We start from the raw sequence: 23099 nt of genomic DNA, 5'->3' as shown, positions 1-23099 counted from the left end.
AATGGAGAGAGATATTTTGGCGAAGGTATAAGGCACGAACAAGTTATTCAGGATTCTTTAAAGCCACGTAGCTTTCTTTCATTTTCTGCAGTGTGGTAATTTCCTCAGCGTTGTGTTGAAGTTTTCTTGCTTCCCTGTGATGTCTTAGTTTATATGTGCTGTGCATCAGTACCATTGTAGCACTGGCAGGTAACTCTGAAATGAATACTCTTGATCTGCAAATACTGGAACACCTTAAACAGCTCCAAGAAATGCCACATGAAGCAGTCACACCGATTCATACAGGATTAGTGCCTGTAGAAAGACTCTTCAAGAGCTTCAAATCTTTGTCCTTTCCAAATAGGAAGAAAGAAAGAAAGAATTGTTTCAGTTATTTATTTTGAGGGATGTTTGGGTATCTGTTTTTATCACATATGTGAAAAAGAATGTAAGGACTGTAAGATCTGGTTGGGTGATGAGTTAGCAATTAGTTGACTTTTGTAACATTTGATTGCTGTGCGTGCTGTGATGAAATTGTAACAGCATCACCATGCTGTCACTTGTTCAACAGAATCCTAATGTGGTCAGTGCACAAACCAGATGAAGTTCAGTTAACGAGGACTGTCCTCAATGTTGCACTTATTTCCTATTTCCTGCTTGCCATTAAATCTGCCTGTAAAGAAGAAATGATTGATTTCCTAATTTATTTATTTATTTATTTATTTTGTGTTGCCCTTCACAAGTATTTATACCTTTACTTTCACAACTGTGAGAGTAGCAATTGGTACTCTTCACATTGATCATACAAGAACTCATTTTGGCAGAAGTTTTGATACGATTGAAAGATACACCATCTCTGCTCTGGCTCTGCATGCAGCCCTTCATGACTCTTAGCGGATGAGTGGGATGCTGGGCTCTTGGCTCCTATCCCTGTGCAGGTCTTTCTCCATTGTTTCTCTGAGCCACGTTGTGTAACTTGCTAGGTACAGCTGGTATGCTGGATGTGAGTAGGAAAGGGCTTTGTGCCTGGGATTTGCTGCTGCAGGGGTTTCAGTGTCCTCAGTGGATCTACCAGAAAGGTATTTATTCTCCAGGCACAAGCTAGCACCACCCCCCATCCTGCTCCCAAGTTCTGAGGCATGGGGACCTCTCCTTTGGGAAAGAAAAAAAATCAGCATTCTGTGTTCAGGGATAATTCAATCTGGGAAAGCTGAGTTATAAACAGAAGTGGACAGATGGGATACTACAAATATTCCGACTTGAATTAATTCTAAAGAATGCTGCTTTAACTTCTTGTGAGTGGAGCAATGGTGCCATCAGGTGGACATGAACATGAGCTATTCCAAGGAGGATTTTGAATGTAGTTCTACTTTGGTAATCTGGATTCATCTTGATCTATTTAATCTTATATCACAATCAACATCTCAATTAGCACGAAGTCCTGCCATTTAAGTAGCATATGAAACATAATCAGTTGCATAAAGAAAGGCATAAAAACATATGGAACATTAATTGCATGTCTGGAATATACAGAGATAGTGTCACTGCTACCAGTTAGCATAATGAGGTTTTATACCCAGACATTTTATTAATTCCCATTGTTTACAACAGAAGCTAGCTGTTTGTGCAAATGCTGAACACAAAATGGCCTGCAGAGATGGTTTTAACTTCTCCTCTTAACATTTTTAGCATTCCGATGAGTGGATTCCAATTCAGTCTCCCAGTAGTATAGAGACCTTCTGGTTAAGAAGCTGGTGAACAAGATCTAAGTAAAGCTTGCACTACTGCATGTATTTTCTAGCAATATGAAGTCACTTGCCACCAACTGTTCATAATCTTTCAGGGCACAACATAAATAATAGACTTGCAATAGGAAAGTTTGTTTATGGTGCAGGTATCTTGGTCTTTCTTTTGGCTGCTTGTTAAGATTTGACCAGGGCCTGAAACTCTGAAAAAGAAAGAAAAGAACAATAAAATGAAACCAAATTTTGTAACTGCACGTTCAAAAACTTACTTTCTGAATTTCTTAATTAACTGATCTGATAATCACTGCTAGAATGTTTTACACTGTGTTTGGATAATCATAATAGGTATTTAAGACAAATATTGCATTGAAGTGTCATAGTCTCAGTAGTTTAATGATAAAAAGGAGCAAAATTAAACACTAAAATTTTAAAAATATAAATTTGGGTTCCGTCCCTACAGAAGTCTACATAGATGAAAAAGTGACTGGCCATCTATGGCTGAGAGCAGAATCCAGACCCTCTGCTCCTATGTTAGAACCCCTCTATGATAAAGAACAGAGCTGAGCGCCTCAGAATCAGATCCATAACTAGCAGTGTGTGGAGCATGGCAGCTGCCCTGAGCAAGGAAGTTCAATGGGCAAATAGCACTCTGTTCTGTGAAGGGAGTCTTACCATCCACTCCAATTTTACCATCTCCATCACTGTCTCCTGCTGCTAGGAATGCCTTGGTCTCAGCATCAGTCAGAGCTCTGGCACTAGCTGAGAAGTTCTGCAGGAATAGTCTGTTAAAGATGAGAGAAAAAAAGGATTGAGATATACTCAGTAGTGGACTTAGAGAGAGTTCTTGGTGATAGCTGTAAAATTCCAAGTCTCTTTCAATCCTTGAGACTGTTTCAAAAGCTCTTTGAAAAATCCTGTCTAAATCAGTGGGAAAATTTCCTTCTTCAGTGAGAATACAAGATGGAGAAGAGGGTGTTGCATCATAATGTGTAAAGTCCTTGATGTCATTTTGGTTTAATTGGATTAAAAAGCAGAATAAAAAAGCATTTCTTTGTAGCAGGATCTCCCTTCCCTCCTGGGTTATCTTCCTTCTTCTCTCCTGAGATATAGACTCATATGAATGGCAAGAATTTGGTTATCTTATTTTTTAACTTCAAAGTGAGGAGAATATGATCTGGAAGACAGCGTTCATATGATAGAAGCACAGATGAAGAAAAATAGCTCTTTGAGTTCGGTCTAGTAAGAAAAAATGGCAATAGTGAAAAGAAGACTCCATCAGCACTGCTATTTTTGTCTTCACAGCCTGTCAGTTGTCCCCACATGAAAAAGCGTTTTCAGTTCTATCCAAGGGTTTTCTCGTTGTGACCCAGTCTCTCCTTGGAACTCCTTCAGCACAACCTCGTACAGAAGTGCATGCACACACCTACATGCAAGACTGATAACGTTCTAGCATAAAAAAATACAGACCAAAATGGAGTAATTTCTGATCTTATGCTGCATTTTGAGACAATCAAATTGTTTTAAATGTACTTACTTCAGTTCATCTTCCTCAATAAAACCACTCCTGTCCTGATCAAGAATCCCAAAGACTTTGGCCAGCTGGTCTTTGGACTTGGAGTTCAGACCCACTTTGACAAAAAAGGTTTTGTAATTGAATGAATCGGCAGCTGAAATAAACAGGGAGAGTTGAAGACCCAGAACCGAAAAAGAATTATTCAGGTTTTCTTCAGAAAGCAGCAAATTGTTCTGCAGGGTCATTAGAAACCCTCATTAACCCTCAACACTCATTAATTTTCCCTACTCTCAGATTCGTGGGATATATCCACCAGTGGTCTCTCAAACCTAGGAAGAAAAATACTGTCAGTGGTGCTCACCGTGCAGGAACATATAAATGTATATTTCACACAAACAAATGTTGCATCAGGTTCTTCAAGCCTGTGTGTTAACCCTTGTGTGACTGACCAACCGCTTGGTCAGGGCCAATAACTGGCGTACACCAATGTGGTGAGCAGCAAAAGGCCATTTATTGTAGGAACACGTCTATTCTTACAGTCCCCTAGTACATTCGTCAATCCCCGATTGGTCTGGGATGCAATCTCCTATATACTGATTGGGGGGCTCAAGGAACACGCCACATCAGCAGTCTCCTTAATGATCTTTTCTTCATTGTTCTATTTCTTGATCAGCTTCCCAAATCTTGTTTACTGCTTCTTCAAGGTCATACTGACCTTGTTCCAAGCATAGCTCTATATTCAAGCAAGCATATGCATATGGGGGCAATAGGGAGAACTATCCCATACAACAAGGTCCCCGCAATAGCCTACTGCAACATCTCCCCCTCCCTATGCCCCGAAAGCCTTGCCTCGTTACAGCGCATATTCTGCAGATTGCCTAAAAATCTAAGAGAATGCAAAGGATTACTTGTTTTACTTTCAAGTCTAGACACACATCTAAGCATACACCAAACTCTAACATACAATATAATCACAGACAATAAGCATATTATTGTTAGAATCAACAAAATCAAAACTGGATGAAGTACCGAACTAAGAATCCCAGTAGCTGTTGGAGACCATCTAAGAAGCGATTCCCACCAGTGGTGTTCTCTATCCTTCTTCACCCTTTCCAGGACACGACGTATCTCTCTGGTATCATGGTGAACTGTGATTAAGGTTTTCTGTCCATCGTCCTGAATGCGCTTCAGCAGCTGGCGTGGAACATCTTGCTGCAGCAGTTACTTCACCAGAGTAAGATTCATTCCAATTGGAGCAGGAGATAAATCATGAATCAATGTGTACTTAGACTGCAACAACTGATATGATGTAACTGGAACTGAATAATTGAAGTCACATCTTATGATGCTGGTGAAGTTGCAAATGGAACGATTGCTGGTATCTAATTTTATATTGCTTACTGACAGACTTGAACATCTATCACCCAAGTAACTGTCCCACCCCGGGGTGTAAGTATGGAGACACGCAAGGGTTAACACACAGGCTTGAAGAACTGGATGCAACAGCAGAACTTGATGATGAAAATTTTGCTCATATTGAAATGGATTTTATAATGTTCTCTGAAAAAATCAGGCTTTCAACCTATGTGGGTTTTTTTCACTTGAAGTTTCTCAAATGCAGTTGGTTCCCTATCCCTTGGCTGGCATAGATACCTTGCCTCCTTTTTGTCTCTGATAAAACAGTGACTGTAATGAGTAAACAAACATAACAAGAACTTCTTACCATGTGCTCTGCACATTATACTTACCTGGTCCATGCCTTCAGCCTTTGCTATTTGCATAGGAACTGTGAAGTTGTGATAGTGAGGAAAGAGGACTTTGATACATTTACTGAAAAGACGAATGTAAAAGTTAGAGGTTACCTTGGCAACTCTGTAGGCCAGCAGCAATTTCAGCTTCTGTCAGGATACCAGCAAGAGCCATGTCAGCACTTCTGCAAAACAAAAAAACAGCGGTGGGTAGAGTTTGTATTGATCTTCTTCATTATCCTTTGCTGCTGCCTCATGCAGGCAGCCAGGTTTGATGAGTGGGACAGTTACAACACAGGTCCCAGTACAAAGCAAGGGAGCTGCCCTGCAAGAGGAGGCTGTTCCGTCCTGTAGTTCAGACATGCACATCACATCTGGTTGGTGTCTCTACGTTTTGAAGTGCATAAGCTGAGGACAAAACCAAAAGTATTTATAGGATTGCATGAGAAATGGGGATCTCCTGTTACTTCTCTGCATTTTTCGTGTGGATTCTTCGGATGGTTTCAGAAGCCCTAAGAAGAAAGGTTCAGTTCACCTTGACTCTTAGTTTTCCCAAGCCAAGCACAGAAACAGCGTTAAGGTAAAGGTTATGCAGAGTCCTCTTGACTTGATTCTTTTTCAGATGACAGAGATAATGACTTATATAGACCTTAGTTAAGTCCTCTCGACCTTTTACAGAAGTCCTAGAGCCATGTGATGGCTCAGATACCCTGGGGGATAAGTTACTGTGGCTAACAAAACCTGCTAGCTAATCAGATTGATATTTATATCCCAAAGGAATGTGCATGGTGTTTTAGACAATATATAAGGTTTAGTGCTATACAAAGTAAATAGTCTCAGCTTGCACTTATTTTTAGTCTAGTGAGTGTTTTCTGAGCTGTGAATGAACTTTTTATCTTATTTTATTTTATTTTTAACTGCTTAAATGATAGCTACAAATGGCCATCCTCAGAGACTGAGACATCTAAGAGCTCAGTCCTTGCAACAGTTACCCATGTAGCATTACTCTTGCAATTACCTTAATAGTCTTCAAACAACACTAATGCTGAGACGCATTTTCTCAGTATTTTTTCATTGCATGTTACACGTTTTAAATCATGACAGTGAAAGTTTCCATTTATAGATCAAAGGTTGTCAGTCATTCAGTAGCCCAAGGCAGTATGCATCAGTAGAAGGAAAGGAGTGAAACTGAGCAATGAAACTGGTAATATTTGCTTCTTCTTTCCTTAACTGAGAAGATGAACTTCCACAAGGATTTGGACAGTGGCTGAGCATGGACTGCAGCTTTTCTCTTGCTGGGTTTTCCATTCAACTGCATTGTGAAATCTGTTGGATCTCACCAGTCCGTGATTGGCTGAAATTACAATAGTGTAAAGAGCCATTGGGTGGACATTACACACCCACACTTTTATAGACACGCACAGAATATTGTTGTAGGTCTGGAGAGTATTTGCGTAATGCTGTTACACATAAAATAAATGCCGACTCTTGTGGTAACATAAAGCTGCTGTCTTTTCCCTCAAAAATGATGCACAAAGTTTAGTTTTTCTGGATAATTTCTTTAAGACACAAACTTACACAGGAAGTGCTGACTGCATTAATGTAAACCTGTGCTGTATGATAAATTGAACATGGTGAAAGCAAAGATTTCTGGGCCATACAGAATCAATGGAGCAAGTTACATTTCAAGTCTCTTTATCCTGAATGTATCAGCCTAATGACCCAGTCTTTCCATCTAGGAATCTATCTTTGGTTTTGATCAAATTCCTACGTAATGTGAGAATATTGCATGAGATCAGAGAGGATCTGTCAGTCGTACTGGGGCTGCTGAACATTCAAGGAATGTTTTTTTGTCAAGAGGCCACATTGAAGTTTCAGTGCGTTTATCGATACTTCTTGAATGTCGATGTGGCTGATCGAAGCTTGCCTGTAGATGGCACCAAAGACAGTTAGGTGCAACCACGAGATCTTTCCGAGACTACTCGGGGTGAGAGGAAACGAATGTCATGAAAACAGGTGCACAGGTGTGCATTCACAAGCAAGGGAGAGAAGAGAGGGGAACAGGTATTTAAAAGAAAAAAACGTCTAATCTATCAAATCAACTGAAAGGCTGAAATAACAAGAAAAGAAAACTTGGAAATGAATCCAGGAGATCTTCCTTCAGTGATAATTAGGCAGAACAGATTATTTCAGCTACCTAACGAAACCAGGCTTTACTGAGTATATTTGTATGCTGGCTAAAAATTGCTGCAAATATGGGATCAGTTTGTTGTGGAATCTCAGGAGTTAGGGCAGGAAGTTGTTATCTGGGAAATACCAGGAGATACCCATCTAGGTGTGATGAAACCAGTATGATTCCTTCTGAGTTTGGCATTCATATATTTTAAATTGGACACAGATTCCCCTTTCAGCCGTAGGGTCCGTGATGTCTTTGCAGCTGCAGGGGAAGCCATTGACTGGGAGTGACTTCTTTGCATACGGTAACTGATGTGGTAATCTGAATTTCTTTTCTGGATCCTGACATACAGAAGCTCTGATTTTCTTGCTTTCTTTAGTGCCAGACATGCTGATGAGCAAATCTAAAGTTCTGGATCAGCTTTATTCCAACTGAAGGACAGTTTTCTCCATGGACCTTCCATACAGAAAGTTTTCCAGAAAGTCTACCTATGCAGTGTTATTTATCTGTGTGCTTGCAAGCAAAAGCAGTGTGGAAATTCAGAGTTTCCAAAAGCATGAACGCTTTAAATTGGTTCAGATTCCACAGCACCCACTTCTTAAAATGCTTTAAAATATACACACAACTAAATATGAAGATGCTAAGTACGTAGAATCATAGATGTCAGTTCAGGGATTCAATCAGGATATATCTATTTCAGTAACCCATTCCAGGAAATGAATCCAGGCTTGGCCCCCTCTGCCCACACTGTTTGTGTGAAGAACTCCAGGCGTCTCTGATGCTGCTGCATCAAAGATTTTCCACATGGGCTGGCTGCTAACTCAAAGAGACTTTACCGTCTGTGTGTAATGAATGTTCTGACATCCCCTTGCCCTTTCTGTGCTCTATTATTCCTCCTGTTAGAAAATGAATGCCAGATTTTGAGCAGTTGGAGGGCTGAGATGGAATCCAAAGTTTACAAATGGCTCTAGACTGGGATTTTCCAGAGGAACAGTGGGGAGATAAAACTGCTGGAGTTCTCTAATAACACGAAGTTATTGGGGAGCCAATTTCCACTAAATATCAGGACAAGATTTGATCTAAGAAAGGTGATGGATTCAGTAGCTGGAGCAATGGGTTGGGTTTGGGGTACTGGGCTCCAAATCTGACTGATCATATCCTTATAAGAGCTTTCCCACTTAAACAGATTATAGTAAGTCTTTATTTCACAAGAGGTGTTGGGAGGATTAAAGATTATTCTGCTCCAGCAGGGTAATGAGAGGACTAGGTATGCAGCAGAGGTGTGTCCAGGAACTCACAGTCTGTGGGCTCAGCAGGATTCAGATCTGCTGTTCATGTTTTATATTGATCTTTAGTTGTCATAAGTAAAACATACAAACAACATTTCTTTTATCCTAGGAATTAAGAAGCAGTATTATCTGGGTAGGATGGAGTTGCTGTAGAGGCTGAGAATGGATTACCAGTATGATGCACAGGGTGTTGTTAGGTGGTTTCAGATTTGCTGTAGTATAAACAGTTTAAAGTAGAAGATTGGATTTTAAGTGTGTATTCATCCGCATTTTATTTTTGTACTTTACTCATGAATACTCAGTGTGGAGGATTGAATCCTTACTTATCAGTTTGATCAGAGAGGTTACCAAGCCTCCATGCCTGTAGGTACTCAAACCCATCTTAGAGCAGAGTGCTGTAAGTTGGCTTTCTGGGCCAGGGGGTGGGGGTTGAACTACAGACCTCCAGAGGTCCCTTCTGGCACAGATTACTTTGTGACCCTTTGCCTTTGTTGTGGTAAGATTGTGATATCACCGTTTGCCTCCTTGCTACATCAGGTGGCATCTTCAGGGACATCCCACAAGCAAAGGTTTTCTCTAGTGCTATCGCAGTGTGTAGTACAGCGAGCAGTCCTTGCTACTCCCTAAAAAACCTGAAGGCTGACATTGCTGAGCCAAAATTAATTTAAATGAGTTTTCCAATAAAATTTTACGTCAGGGATTTTTGGATGAATTTCTACAGTTCTGTGAATGAATGACATAATCTTTCCTTTTACATCTTCTGTTTGTTTTATTCTGTGGCATTATGCTACAAAAGGATATGCATTAAGAGACTGTTTCAAACGTCTGTATAACCAGTAGCTGTTGGCACCTATGTAGGTCTGTCTAGGGCCATAATTGATAAAAGTAGGAAAAGTGAAAGGTATTGCTTTCATTTCTTAATGCTTCTGCCACATAGCAGAAAGAAATTGTTTGCTTTTGATGGAAATGATTCTCTTCTATTTCAGTTCAGTTCTAAAAATGTGAATGTTAGTGCCAACACAAGAGTTAATAGGGACCAAACGCTGTTTTTGCTGAACAGGCTGTGAGCCCCATTTTAAATTCTAATTTCTCGTTAATGAAGTCACTGGGTGGCTTTGATAAAAATTTAAACTCATTTTGTTTCCAGGAATTGCTGTTTGAAATGGATTTTCTCATGAACAAAGTTCTCAGAGTTTTACATGAAGTTGCATTGTAGACAAGAATTGCCTCACTCTCAGAAGTCCTGAAGTTCTCCTGGTGGCAACAGAAGGCAGTGATGTGCAATTGTTGAGCACCTCTAAAATACCAGATAGGTCGCTCTCTACATATGGACTTGCATTTCTTGCATTCCTCAAGAGACATTCAGGTGTGCAACAAATTAAATGTCAGGTTTGTTACTTCTTGCATTGTGTTCACCCTCTGCTTGTGAATTAGTGAGGTGAGATTTTAGTAGCTAGCAGTGTGTAGAGCTGTATGCAGTATTATATCTGAATGTTGCTGCTGGTCTGGATTGCTCTGCATTTTTTTCTTTAGCATTCAGGAAAATGAGGAAAAGGAACCAACAGAGTGTCATCATTATGCAAAATATTTCAGTGCTGTAATTAACAGCAGCTATAATTCAAGCCCAGATTTAACATCAAAGGCTTTGGGGATAGAATTAGAATTTATATTCACTATGATTCTGCCAAGGCTTCGGTGAGTCTGATTGCTGGAATTCCTCTTTTGCATTAACAGTGTTAAATCTGATGAACAGCTTTCTTACATGCCTGGGCTGGGTGAGTTGAGCTCGCCTCACTTAATCACGTTGCAATTCATGGAAATGCCAATGCTGAGTGTTACATAAAGTTCCAGAAGGCTTTGTTTCTGCTCTTCTTCTAAACAGCTGCCAAATTATGTTACAATTATCACCCAGTTTCAGCAGGGAGAATTAAAATGACAGGCTACTGAGCTGGAACCAAGGCATGGTAGATGGGAAAAGTCCCAACTAAGTGTTAGTGGGGAAATGTGTGGCGCACTCAGCCAGAAATATGTAACATCTACTGAGTGTACTGAGCTCTGCTTAACACCGTAAGTATTGTTTGTTCTCCATTAATGAAGGCTGCCATCGGTAGTACTAAACCCTACGAGACACTTATCAAAGGGGAAGATAAGCTCTTGGTGATTTTCATGCTTGAGTAGATTGCTGATGTTATGGGTTATGTAGATGATCATTCATTATAACAAATGAAAGAACTGAATAATAGCCATTATTTAGTCACATAAAACAGAGTTTGTACTCTGCTTCACTTTAGGATAAAGGCTGGCTGTTATTTCATCTGAAACACCAAAATTCACAAACGTGGTAAAGCATTATTGTGTAGTAGCTATTAAGAGATAATCAGCAACATGTTCCTGATGAACAGAAAAACCTCCAGGCCCGTGGCCCGTCATCAGGGGACTGTAACTTGGGCTGGTGTCAGAGATGGGATTAGAGCCTTCTCCTCTATCTCACAGCTGCCTTAGGTTTCATGAAAGATAAATCTTCTTGAAGGAGAGTTACATTTTAGGCCATAAACACTTTCTGATGATAGATGTTGTAACTTAATACTTCATTTTGTAAAATACCCACAAATTTATTCCATGCTTTCTGCTATGTGTCAGCTCCTCCTCCATTTTTTTTCCTCAGAGCCTCAGGTCTGGGAATGAATATTAATTATTTGTAGCTATCTTGTTAGCATTGCTTTTCCTAAAGGATCAGAGAATTAAGCAGAAATGAAACTCAGCAAAACCAGGGTACTTATGTCTTAAGAGATATCATGTTGTTTAAAATCATTAAAACTGTGTGTGGCAAGTCAGCATGTTAAACATGAGGAAGGAAAACCTAAACAAAATTGAAAAAAACAGCATTCTTTTCTCCCATCTTCTAGCCACAATTTCAACATTATGAGTATCTGAAAATCACAAAGTGCCTTCTTTGCAATGGAAACATCTGTACACTGTGAGATTCCTCAGCAATGCTTTGTGTGAACTTGACATATGGGGAATTGCTGACGCCTGAAACAATATAAAAATGTACAAACACATGCAGAGTGCGAAGTGCTTGTTGGACGAGGTAATTGGAAGAGTCAGTCCAAGGCTGCCTTTGGTCTAACGCTGTTTATGCCTTCACCAGAGACTGGAATTCTGTCAAGAAAGAAAATGAGAAAGGCAGGGAATAAAATGAGATGACAGTGCTTGTAACATCTTTAGAAAAGATAGATAAAAATGTCCTAATCTCATAGCTATGGAGGGCTCCCTGTGCTATTATAACACTGCAGAGCTGTTGCTAAACTGAGATTCTGGGGGCGAGGCAGATTTTTTACTCCTTCAAAAGAGTTGGTGCAGAGAGGAGGAGTGCATCTGTAAGTTCATGTTTGTAGGAAATCCTGAGCTAAAGGTAAACTATCTGGAACCCATTACAAACTCTGATAATAACTAACAGAATGAATTAGCTCAAACCTGCAGCTTTTGATATATTTCCAGGTCTTTTAAATTATTATTCAGAAGCAAAACGTTTTAGTAGTGACATAATTTCAGAATGGGAAATTCAATAGTTAAGAGCTAAGACCGGCATAATATAATGTCCTATTTGGGGCTCATAAACAGAAGCTGCAAAAGCTGCTGCTAAAGCAAATTCCTCCAACAGTGTATCTCTCTCCTCCCAAACTCTGGCTAAGATTAGCACGTGTGTCTGTTAGAGTTATTGCCACCTGTCCTAGTTCGGCTGAGACAGCCCTGTTTTCAGTGACTTCATCTCTAATACACGATGCATAATGTCCTATTTTCTTCTGCTGCAGTTTCTAGAAGAAATACCCCATCCAGTTCACATTATTCCTGAGAGATTTTCTGAAGGAATTTGATGTGGTGTCTCATAGAAGGACCGTGCAGTGAAACCTGCCAACATCAGAGGATGTATGCACTGCCATACAGCAGTTCTGGCCCTTAGAACCAATACTGGCCTTGCTTTATGTTACAGGGTTACCCCCTCAGTAACGCTGAGAGGGGTCAATAATTAAGTTCATGTAGGTGGAAACTGTTTAAAAGTGAAAGTGTCCTGTGACCAAAAGTGCAGAGCGTCCATTGCCAAAATGAAAATTCAGAGTGAGAAAGCATTCAGAACCTTCTGAAAATGCAGCAGTCTGAGCCTATGGATCAGGTACATGCAGAAATGAACCCCGACACTGTTGTTGTTAGCTGAAAAAACAGGTTTTACATTGGGCCTAAATCTGTTTTTGCTACAACAGAAACTACATAGAAATAAGGCTATGAAAAAAAAAAAAAAAAAAAAAAAAAAAGGAGTATTTGTTAGTATGAAAAACATGACAGGAAGTACTGGGATTGGTTCCCAGGATGTGTTCTTCATTCAGCTATTTAAATGTAACTAAATGCATGCATTTTGAAGCCTGACTTGGATGAAGTTTCCAGCAGCCTTACCTTCTACTCCAATTTTGCCATCGCCGTCAGTGTCACCTGCAGCCAGGAAAGCCTTGGTCTCCGCAGAGGTGAGGGCTCTGGCACTTGAAGAGAAGTTCTTCAGAAACAGCCTGGAAATGAGCAGGGCAGAGCGCTGTGCTTGAGGCTGCTTTTCTGCAGTGACCTCAGCATATTACACCTCTGGTTTTCTAACTTAAACCCACACACACCAAAAAAAAAGTAAGACTTGTTTGTAACGTCTGGTGAGATCCACACAAATTCAAGGAAAATCAAAGCCTTGCATTGCTTTGTAAAAATAACACCAAGTTTTTTCTGGGACACTGGGGATGTTCAAAGATTTCCACTCTTCAAAGAAATGCAGCAGCTGAGCAATACTTACTGAAGCTCTTCTTCTTCAATGAAGCCGCTCTTGTCCTGATCAAGGATTCCAAAAACTGTCTTGATCTGATCAGGAGTTTTGCTGGATAAGCCAACCGTGGAGAAGAAAGACTTATAATTGAAGGAATCCTCAGCTGGAAGAGACAAAATCCTCTTACATGTTTTTCTTTCAAGTTGCTGCTACAACGCGTATTCCTTAGGAGTACACATGCCTGGTTTTGAACATCAGCCTGCTCCTTTTTCTCCTGTTCCCCAACTCAGCTGAGATGATTTGGTGGATACTCTCCCTGTTTAATCACTCTGTGCCTGTGCTCATATATCCTTTCATCCAGTTTGGAATTTTCTGCTACAGTGCACATCGTGCTAAATCAGGGCTCTAGCTGGCTGTGTCAGATGCAGTTAATAAGCATTGAGAGTGTGCTGCTGTGCCCTACTAACAACTCTTGTATTGTATTCACTTAGTCCTTACTTTGGTGAAGAATTTGGTACAAAATTATTTAGCCTTGAAGTTTTTGATGGGGTGTTTGGGGAACTGCCATGGTCCTGCCAGGGGGAACTCTGAGAGAAGCAAAACTGCTCATTGCTTCACAAGTAATGGGGGGATTCTGTGAGCTGCAGCTTGTTCTGGCAGTCAGAAGGACAAGGGTAACCACTGATGTCTTTGGCAGGTTTGGGAATTGAGAGCCAGCTTTATGCTAACTGAAACTGTGGCTCTTACTGGCACTCTGTTTCAGGTAATGTTACCCACCAAATAACCACTTGTAAGGCTTTCTGAATCCAAGAAGCTATGCTGTAATGTAGTTACAAAGATATCTCACGGGGAAGGAATCTATGGGGAAAATGATAGGCATGCCATCTTAAGGTTCAAAAATGATATGCATCTTCTGGCTGGAGAGAGACCATTCCTTACCCTGGCAGCTGGAGAGAGCAGATTCAATATCTTTAGCAGAAAGGATGTCAGTGATGGCCATTGTTGAACTGTAAAATAAATTAAATGTGAGCTACTTAGTCATTAAAATGACTTCTCTATTTCTTTCATGGCTCTATTTGAAGTTGCTGCAGTGACAGTATGTGATAGGGGAGACATTATTCATCTAATTGTAAGGGGAGCATACTGAAGCAGATGTCTGCAGCAGGTGCTTCCACTTAAAGCTGGGTAATGAGGGAGGAATTCTGTATGTGTGAACGTGGGGCTTCAGGAAGATCTGATGGCTGTGTTGTGCTGGGGGAGCAAATCAAAAGTGTATGGAAGCACAGAACTTCATGAATTTGGTGTGGGTTTTCCCAGAGGTAGGTTACTACTCAATTAAAATCAGCATATATTTACAGCACGTATAAAAAGACAGGGTAGAGTATGTCCCCTAGAGCTATATCTGGACTAAATTTAATTGGAATGATAAAAACTGTGGTGTTATTATCAATAAATGTGGTGATCTTTATAGGAATGAAAGTAATGGTGTGGAATAAATAAGGATAATTTCACTTGTTTCAAGGAAGTCTGAATCTCAAGAGATTTCTTCTGCTTTGCTGCACCCAATAAATGTAACAGTGCTGTAAATTTGGTCTGCTGGGGCACTACAGCATTAAAAGACCATTTTTCATGGTGGCTTTTTACAAATAAGTTCCCAATTATGCTGTGATTTTGTCATTTGTTTTGAGTTGGTGATGATGGGTGATAAGCCAGATTTGTATCCCAGTTTCAGCAGTTCAGAATGTTGATTTGCTTCGAGCAGAGCTATTGAGGCTTAATACTCATTCCTAATAAAAGCCTGGAGGCATTTTCTTCTGATACAGCAGCATTTGACAAGAGATACTCTTTGTTTCTCTCAGCCACCAACAGCTGCATTAGTTCATTTGCCAAAGTAATATATATTTCTTAAGTGAATGCTACAAGGCCCAAATTGGTGGTCACTCCTTGCAATGCTGCATTTAGCAGCGTTAATGCATTTCTAGTTTCACAGCACACACCAGTGCAGAATGCAGTTTAAAACTTTCTGCATTGCTATGAGATAACTTGAAGTTAATTAAGAAACAGGAATTGAGACATAGAAAAGTTATTCTTGAAAGCCACCAGAGAACAGAAATCTCTTCACACGAATCCCAAACCGATTCTCAGCAACATGCTGTGAGTATGGAAAGCAGCACCAATGAGGAGGAGGCCAAATGCTGGTAACCATTTTTGGTGTACTTTGATCTGTGATCTACAGATTGGTAGAAGCTTTCTCCACAATATGAAATCGCTGCCTCCTCACCAGCTTGTTGTCAGCAGAGGACATTGCCAGTCTGAATATCTCATAGGATGTAAGGACACAGTGGGACAAATCCATGCTGGTGGCAGTGAGCATTTCTCCAGCTAAGGCAGCTCAGTTACTTCTGTTTTGATAGCAGTTGTTTTGTCCCAGCGGCTTCTTGAGCAGAGTGTTTCTCCCTCTCAGCACTGGGCAAGGTGATTTGGTGATAAAAAAATAATCTGGAAACTGCAGCATGGCCTTAATTTCTGTGAAGGGCACCGCTCTGTCTTTACCCATCCTGTGATCTGAATGGCAATTCTGTTCTATGTCATTTTGTGATAATTACACCAGCCAGTATTAGAATATATATTTTAATTAAATTGGTGCTTTCCGTGTTGGGAGCATTTTTCTTTTAAGTTTTTGAAAGCAGAGGATCTAATCAGCTTACCTTTGTGGTCTTCTCAACTGGATAAGGAAGCAGTCTGGCTGGGAGGAGAGCACTTGCTGTGTGTCTCCACCAGAGCTGAGCTTGCATATATATACTTTAAGTTGTATACCATATACAGATTTTAGATTTAAGCGTCACGAAGGGGGAATGGTGTCAAATGAACTTGCCTAACTAATCATCTTGTACTATTTTTATCTCAAGAGAATACATGATATTTGCAAACGAAACAAGATAAGTGGCCAGATACGCGTAAAGGACGGAGTCGTATTCAATTTCTTCTGATTTAAGCAGAAAATACCAACTTGTCCATATGATGTAGGACAGAAAGCCAAAACCTTCTGATACGCTTGGTCTGAGGAGTCAGATGAAATGAAGCAGGGCTCGCTTCAGGAGGGGTGACTTTAATGAAGGTTTAAATGTGATGATGACTTGTTATCTTATCTGCAGACACAACGTGATAGAGTTTAATCGATAAAAACATTAAAGACATCCCGTTTAAATGTTGTTTATGTAGCAAACCACGTAGGGAAAAACTAACGGCTATATTATCTTCAAAATGCCTCTTTTGATGCTATTGTTTTGAAAAAAAACCCACAGTGAATTTGTTGCTACAGGAGGTAAAATAATATTATGTCAATCCATGGGAACAGTTGGCTGGGGGAGGGGATTTTGTCTGGTATGTTTCCAGAGAAAAGCTTAGAATCCTGTAAGGTTCTGACATCCTGTTTGGTGGTGTCTGTATGAAGCAAAGGGGCTGTGATCTACCCAGCTGTCTGTGAGACAAAAGCTGCTGAGCTCTGTGTGACGGATCTTCCATTTTAGAATAGAGAGAGAAATGCTGGTAGTAGCAGGGAGCAAAATGTGAGGAGTGTCTGCAGTTCTGTAACCTACCTTCTGATCACCCTTAAGTGACTGACTTTTTTTGGTGTCTTTTTCATTGTTTTTTTTGTTTGTTTTTTTTTGTTTGTTTTTTTTGTGTTTTTTTTTTTTTTTCCTTTTTCTCTTCTGAGTGCTGTTCCTTTGTGCTCACACAGAAGGGAGCTGATCATCTCAGCCTTGTTTCACGGACTGCGTGGTGTAACTGGGTGAGGAGTCAGACTCAGATCTCATCTGTGGGTTCAGGCAGAAGAGTGAAAGACAACAAGATGTGGATGGCAACACGAGATGGCACTGCGGCCAGGGTGAGGGATGGCAGAGCAAGGCGTTACAGCTTGAGGTGGTGGCACAGTAAGGTGTGACAGTGCAGGCTGTCCTAATGTCACAGAGAGTATCAAAGCATCTTTTTTTTTTTGTAGAAGCTTTTCCTGCTAAGATGAAAGGCGAGCCTAACCCAGCTCTGAGGACAGCCCTGACATTCGCTGTGTGAGGCAGGGAGAGAGGCACAGGGGTTTCTGTGAGAGCTCAGCACATCCAACGCAAACAGCAGATGCAAGATGGCAAAAGCATGTGAGGAGGGGACATTGTTTCACCTACTGCATAGAAACAGCAGAAAATATTGCAACAAGGCTTTATTTAAAGAATCTCTAGTTGGTCCTCTATCAAAACGTTTCAGCTGCAGGGATCGTTCTTATGAGAGGAGGAACTATTGGCCAAGGATGGCAGTGGGAGGCGGCCGGTTTTCTGAATGGGTTATTGACCACCTGGCGCTGACAAATTTCAGGAAGAATTTGGTAGATATTTAATCCTGGCTCTCGTTGCCCCTGGTGACATCTGGCAGAAGGGATACAAATATCGCTTCCCCTCTAACTGTTCTAAGAAATGACTTATTCTACATGGGAAGAAAATTCCTCACCCTTGTGCACACACCACCCTTTTCTCCCCCTCCAAATCGGAAAATTGCCTACATAGTGCCAACAACTGATGTGCAGTAAGCGGGGCATCCGGCATAAAAATTGATGGCATGATATGACCTAATGAAGCTAAGTTAAGAGGAAGGCCAAGTTCTGCAGAAACTCTTGGACTGCAGGAGTCTACAAGGGAATTTGGGCTCTGGTGTCTGTTTCAGAGAATGCATTTGATTTTAGATGCAATGGCTTCTCATTTTGCCTAGAGCTAATTCCACATATGTTAACCCCTCGCCCCCACTCTTCCCTTTAAAAATAGCAGTGATTGCTGTTATTTCCCTTAATGCCTGTGGACTCTTGGCATTAGTTTGAACTTTTGTATGTGCTTCACATAAGGAAGCAATCTTTAAAAGCGTGCTTTGTTTCCTAAGAAGCTGTGAGGACACAATTCCTTTTGTTCTCTGAAATTTCAAGGATGAAACTTGAACGTTAAATGATTTATAGCTCTGGTCTGCTTAGCTGCACTCAGACTCCGGTGAATTTTGGAGTCACTTTTGCAGTGAGATTGGAGGCACTTCAGAGCCGGAACATGTGCACTGGCTGAAATGCACCAGGATCATGTAACTCTATTTACAACCAGCCTCCAACAAACATTTGGGTTGCAAGCTCTTTGTTAGACATGGCAAAAACATCTGTCTGGTCATTTTTACTTTCTTATGTTAAATACTGATAGTGTCTTTCCAGCTGCCATCCAGCTTGGCAGGGAAAGGATCTGGGGAGTTATTAAAACATAGGGAAAAATATCCATTTCAGATTATCAGGTTTCCACTAAGAGCAGTTTTAAACCCTGTGACTCGAGTATTTCACTTCTCTCAAGTCTCATTGGCTTCTACAGGGCTCTGTAATGGAATGCTCTTCTCCTGCTTTATTTTTTCCATTTTTGTCCTTAACCCCTCCAACAACTGAAGTTACAACTCCATGTTGAGCAGCTATAGGCCATCTATGATTGTTCTGTATTGCATCTCTTATTATTCTTTGAGCACTGAAGGGAATTGTGTGTGCAGCAGAATAACAAGAATATAGTAAGCAGTTGTGAATGTCCGTTTTAATTGAAATTAATTAGATTTGCTGCCTTTATATAGGTGCGTGATGGTTTTCCCTGGAAGCCAATGACATGGATATCCAGGGCTGCCAGTCAAGGAATAGCAGTCACCTCATATCGTGTATTTAACCTATCCTATGTGAAGAATGATGTGTGAATAGTGAAAGGGCACTATCCATTCAGCTTGTCATTTGCTTTAGGACTATGTGAGATGAAAGAAATTGTATGAATGTAACTTAGTGTAATTGCATTAGTGCATCACGCTCCTGTCATTCTAGCAACATTTCTGCTGGAGTGACATATTGCTTAAGTGAACATCTGTGGACACCTCAGAACTACCCCAGCAAAGTGCTGAAAAGCACTGCAATGTCTGCTGTGGGGGTGTGGAGGCTGTACCTGGGATACCAAATAATGCATTTGTTTTATTTTTGCAGTTTGGTAACTACAAAAGATATATTTCCATTTAAGTGTCTTTCTAAAAATGGCCAAATGGTGATGCAGAAAGAAAAAGGTTTTTTTCTGAACAAGGAAGTTCATGTAAAATAACTCCTGAGGTGGCAGACTCCTGAGCCTAGTGCAGCCGATGGAATCATTCATAAATGGACAAAATAGCTCAACCATCAGATTCCAGTAGCGCAAGCACCAGAAAGCTCATAAGATAAATACTGCTCTGCTTTAATTCTGAAGCAATCCACGAGTAGGATAACTGTGGGTTTTGAGTAGAAAATAAAATCTGTTCTGTCGAAGCAATCTGCTCTGGCTACGTTGGAAGCGAAGACGTGTGCTGAAAACAGTTGCTCTGTTCAGTATTTCATCATCATAGTATCATAGTATTGTGCGAGTTGGAAGGGACCTTAGAGATCATTGAGTCCAACTCCCGGGTTTCGAGCCCCCTGTGTAGCGAAGCGGCACTTCTACCCCTGCGCCACAGGAGGGATTTGCTCTGTTGCACTCTGCTCCTGTGTGATGGTCTTCAGCTCTCAGACATGATGGGCCCTGAAGGGACCCCCTGAGGCAGGGAATGCTGCTGGTCTGTGTTTTGCACTGTGTGCTCCGTAACTGTGGCTGATAGGTGCTGAACATAGGCAGCAGGTTTTCAGATGTTATGTATGTCTGAGCTGTCTGGATGTTCTAAGCAGAGTTTATCTGTGTATTCTTGTCTATTAAATCTATACTGTGTGTGCAGTGTATCCCAATACAAACATAGCCAACTCTCACAGTTATGTAGTTAAAGGAGCACAAACTAAGTACCGGGCCGTTATTCATGCATGTACTGCACTCTGAAAGTAATGCCTCCTGTTTTATGGTTTTGGCCAGTGATGTCAGAGGCGGCTGTTGGTGGGATGGCAGCAGAGGCTGAACCTTCCCACCAGCATTCCATGATGTGCTGTTGCTGTGTGACAGATGGCAGCAGAGGGGCACTGACAGAATGGCGCCTGACATGGGAGTGGGTGGAGCAAAGGGGTGGAACTGAATTCCTCTGTGTGGAAAAAATGGCCCCTATTGGCATTCATCGATGCTTGTGAATGCTTATGGAGGCCAAACAGTGTCAGCAGTGTCAGCACAGTGAGGAATGCATTTCAGGGGTGGTGACTGGTGACTGTGCTCACCTCTGCTCATGCAGATTTGTACAAAAGTGGCATGCAGGCTCTTGTTCATCACTAGTGAGAATCTGTAACTCATCGTAGTGACTGTGTTGAAAAATGATTGTACCTGAGAATTTGATCTGTGGATTAGTGTTGCTGTAATCTTCACATCTGCTGTTGTTCCCATGGAAATAAATAGGAGGCATTACTTTTGGAGCATGTAGAACTGCTATTGCTGAGCAAAGCAGTGCCTTTGATTTTTCTGGCAGAGTTGCTCGCCAAGGATGTGTATTTTTTTAAGGCTATGTATGTTTGAAAAAGCCCCCAAGCACAAACTGCCGTGGAGGTGCCTCGCGGGGCTCCTGTGCACAACGCCTGCGCCCATCCCATGGACGGCTGCCTGGGGAGAGGCGGCTGAGCTCCTCCACGAGCTGAGATCAGCAGCTGGCCAAAACTTGGTGCTGTCTGCGTGCCTTCGTGCTTCTTTCTATGGAAACCAGAGTGTGATGAGGGGCTGCTGTGCCTTCGGGAATCATCCAAATATGGAGTCCTGGCCTCCAGGGCACACACCCAGACCAGGAGCTCGGAAGCATTCCTTCATCCTTTGTTAGACATCGCCAACAAACAGCAGAGCACAGAGAATAATTAGAATGAGAACTATAGAAAAGTGAGCTAAATTAATATGATAATTGGTACTAGAGACGTAGAGGCATCAGATATGAAAGCATTAGGTCTTTACAAACAATAATACATTGATGTCTGACAGCTAAGTGGGGTTCAATCAAATGATGCATCAATAAAATGATTCCAGTGTTTAAAGGATCAGCAGAATGAGAAGACAGAACAGGGCATTGTTCTTCCTGGACAGGGTTGTGTTTGTGCTGTAGCTCCTGGGTAACAGCAGTGTCTGGATATTGCAGTGGTTTCGAGCTTTGCTGTGTGCTGTAGAACAACACAGGCACAAATGGTTGGTTCTTGTTATTCGTTCTGGGACAAACAATGTTACAGTCACTGTGGATCCCATTTGCAAATTGCTGCAGCCAGTAGGTATAAACTTAATCATTTCAAATCTGCTTTGAATGAAGAAATGCATTTATTGCATTCTAGCAATAAATACCTATGACTGTCTTGGAACTTGATAGCCTCTGACTGAGTTGGATTATTGCACTTCACTAAAAACATACAAGGAATTGTCCTAAATTGGAAACTTAAGGAGTGAAGGGCCAAGTGAAGCTCTGGGGGCAGAGGTTCATGTCCTGCCCAGAACCTGAGGTGTGGTTGTCCCTGGTTGCCTCTCACAGTAGAGAATGGCCTGGAGACATGCAGCAGCTGATGGTGAGTTCCTGCTGCCAGACAGGGAGGTGCACAGCTGCAGCTGCTGCTCTCAGGCACGGATCACACAGTGACATTAGAATGCACAGACAACAAACAAGTGAAAGAAACTCTTGATTCTTGTATGAATCTCATGGTTTTGGAAGGATCTGGCTAATTCCTTTCCAACTTCTTCATCTGGACGTACCGCTCAGCAGTGTCCGGGTGTCAAACTCCGGAAGGTGAGCGCAGGAGGCGTTTTGCTGATGCTCGAGTTCTCCACGTCTGCCTGTCCTTTTCTGAGTAGAGGTGGATCAGTGCAGGTGTGAAGTGAAATATATGCTTAAAGACATTGCTGAATATGAGAAGTAAGAGTAAATTTTTGTGCAGGTAGCGTGTATCCCATACAAATGTACAAAGGTGAGCGGGGCTGTTGAAGCTGCAGCTCTGGGCAGAATTCGGCATTTAAAGTTTGAGTTTAATGTCAACTACTTTTGTGCAAAATGTAATGTTTTGGAAATTTGATTCTCGCGTGCAACGTGAAGCCTTTACTGAGCAGCGTTGTGAAGCTGTTATCTCACAATGCCATGGTAAGGTGATTCCAGAATACCAAATCCCCGCTTCTTCCTGAAAGCTACAGCTATATAAAGCTTTACTTAACAGCCGTGTTGAAAAATGTGTGCTAATCAGCACTGGAGATTTTCTCCATCACGTAACTTTATAATTGATGGTGTCATCAACAGTGGAGACAGTCATTTAAATTATGAATGCTTCTGGTTATAAATGATGGAATTTTTTTGGCGTAGGAATTGGAGTGTATGCATTATTAGAACTGATAGAAGAATTCAAGTCATGCTTTGGGGAAAAGGACAAAATTAAACATGATTTAAAGTTCATGAATATTTGGGTAACCAAGCATGTTTTTCTATTAAGTATGTAGTCATTACAAAACAGATAGAGGAGCATCCATTGAATAACACTGGAAAGTTTTTCTAAGCCTTATTGGAATTGGTTGAATTGAAGCACCTGTAAGTAATTATATCAGGGCCTTTATGGAAGCGGGAGGCTGAAACCAGCAGCTTCAGCTTTCTCAACCTGCTGTTTGGACAGAGAAGGTCCTGAGAGCTTTCTGATGAGTGGTGACTGATGGATCTGAGGGGGAGTAACTTCTGTGTAGGGGTGACTGGCCTAGCCTGTTGTTTGTAGTCAGCTTTAGCTGCAGCAGACACTCCTGTTTAGACCTCAGGTCTGGCTGGCACGGAGCTGAGTGCTGTAAAAGAGACAGAAACATGGGAACTCACCTGTTGCTGGTATGACCTGCAGGTTGCCTTCTGAAAGGAGGGTTTCACTGGGGTGA

The 23099-nt window shown here is 41.3% G+C and overlaps 2 protein-coding genes across 2 annotated transcripts; both read right to left on the bottom strand.

Moving 5' to 3' along the window:
* Nucleotides 1-1816: 1816 nt before the first annotated feature.
* Nucleotides 1817-5175, bottom strand: LOC140258725 (parvalbumin beta-like). Its single transcript, XM_072349316.1, has 4 exons — nt 5100-5175; nt 3259-3391; nt 2397-2506; nt 1817-1927 (listed from the first exon to the last, which is right to left on the bottom strand). The coding sequence occupies exons 1-4, from the start codon at nt 5158-5160 to the stop codon at nt 1902-1904; spliced, it is 330 nt and encodes a 109-aa protein (XP_072205417.1). The 5' UTR covers nt 5161-5175; the 3' UTR covers nt 1817-1901.
* A 6283-nt stretch (nt 5176-11458) lies between these two features.
* LOC140258722 (parvalbumin, thymic-like) lies at nt 11459-16071 on the bottom strand. Its single transcript, XM_072349311.1, is given in 7 exon segments — nt 11459-11612; nt 12903-13012; nt 13282-13414; nt 14191-14258; nt 15960-15994; nt 15996-16041; nt 16043-16071. Coding segments are annotated over 7 exon segments (447 nt in total). The 3' UTR covers nt 11459-11586.
* Nucleotides 16072-23099: the final 7028 nt, after the last annotated feature.

The sequence above is a fragment of the Excalfactoria chinensis genome, chromosome 14 (genome assembly GCF_039878825.1).
Source record: "Excalfactoria chinensis isolate bCotChi1 chromosome 14, bCotChi1.hap2, whole genome shotgun sequence".
Classification (NCBI taxonomy): domain Eukaryota; kingdom Metazoa; phylum Chordata; class Aves; order Galliformes; family Phasianidae; genus Excalfactoria; species Excalfactoria chinensis.
The sequence above is the reverse complement of the archived record's forward strand: the minus strand, read 5'-3'. Positions and strand labels throughout refer to the sequence as shown.

Excerpts from the sequence above, each read along its gene's own strand:
- LOC140258725 (XM_072349316.1), bottom strand. The coding sequence starts at position 5,160 with ATGGCTCTTGCTGGTATCCTGACAGAAGCTGAAATTGCTGCTGGCCTA. Across the intron at positions 2,507-3,258 it reads ATTGAGGAAGATGAACTGAA|ACTATTCCTGCAGAACTTCT; the intron begins GTAAGTACATTT and ends CATCTTTAACAG. Across the intron at positions 1,928-2,396 it reads TGGTAAAATTGGAGTGGATG|AGTTTCAGGCCCTGGTCAAA; the intron begins GTAAGACTCCCT and ends TTTCTTTTTCAG.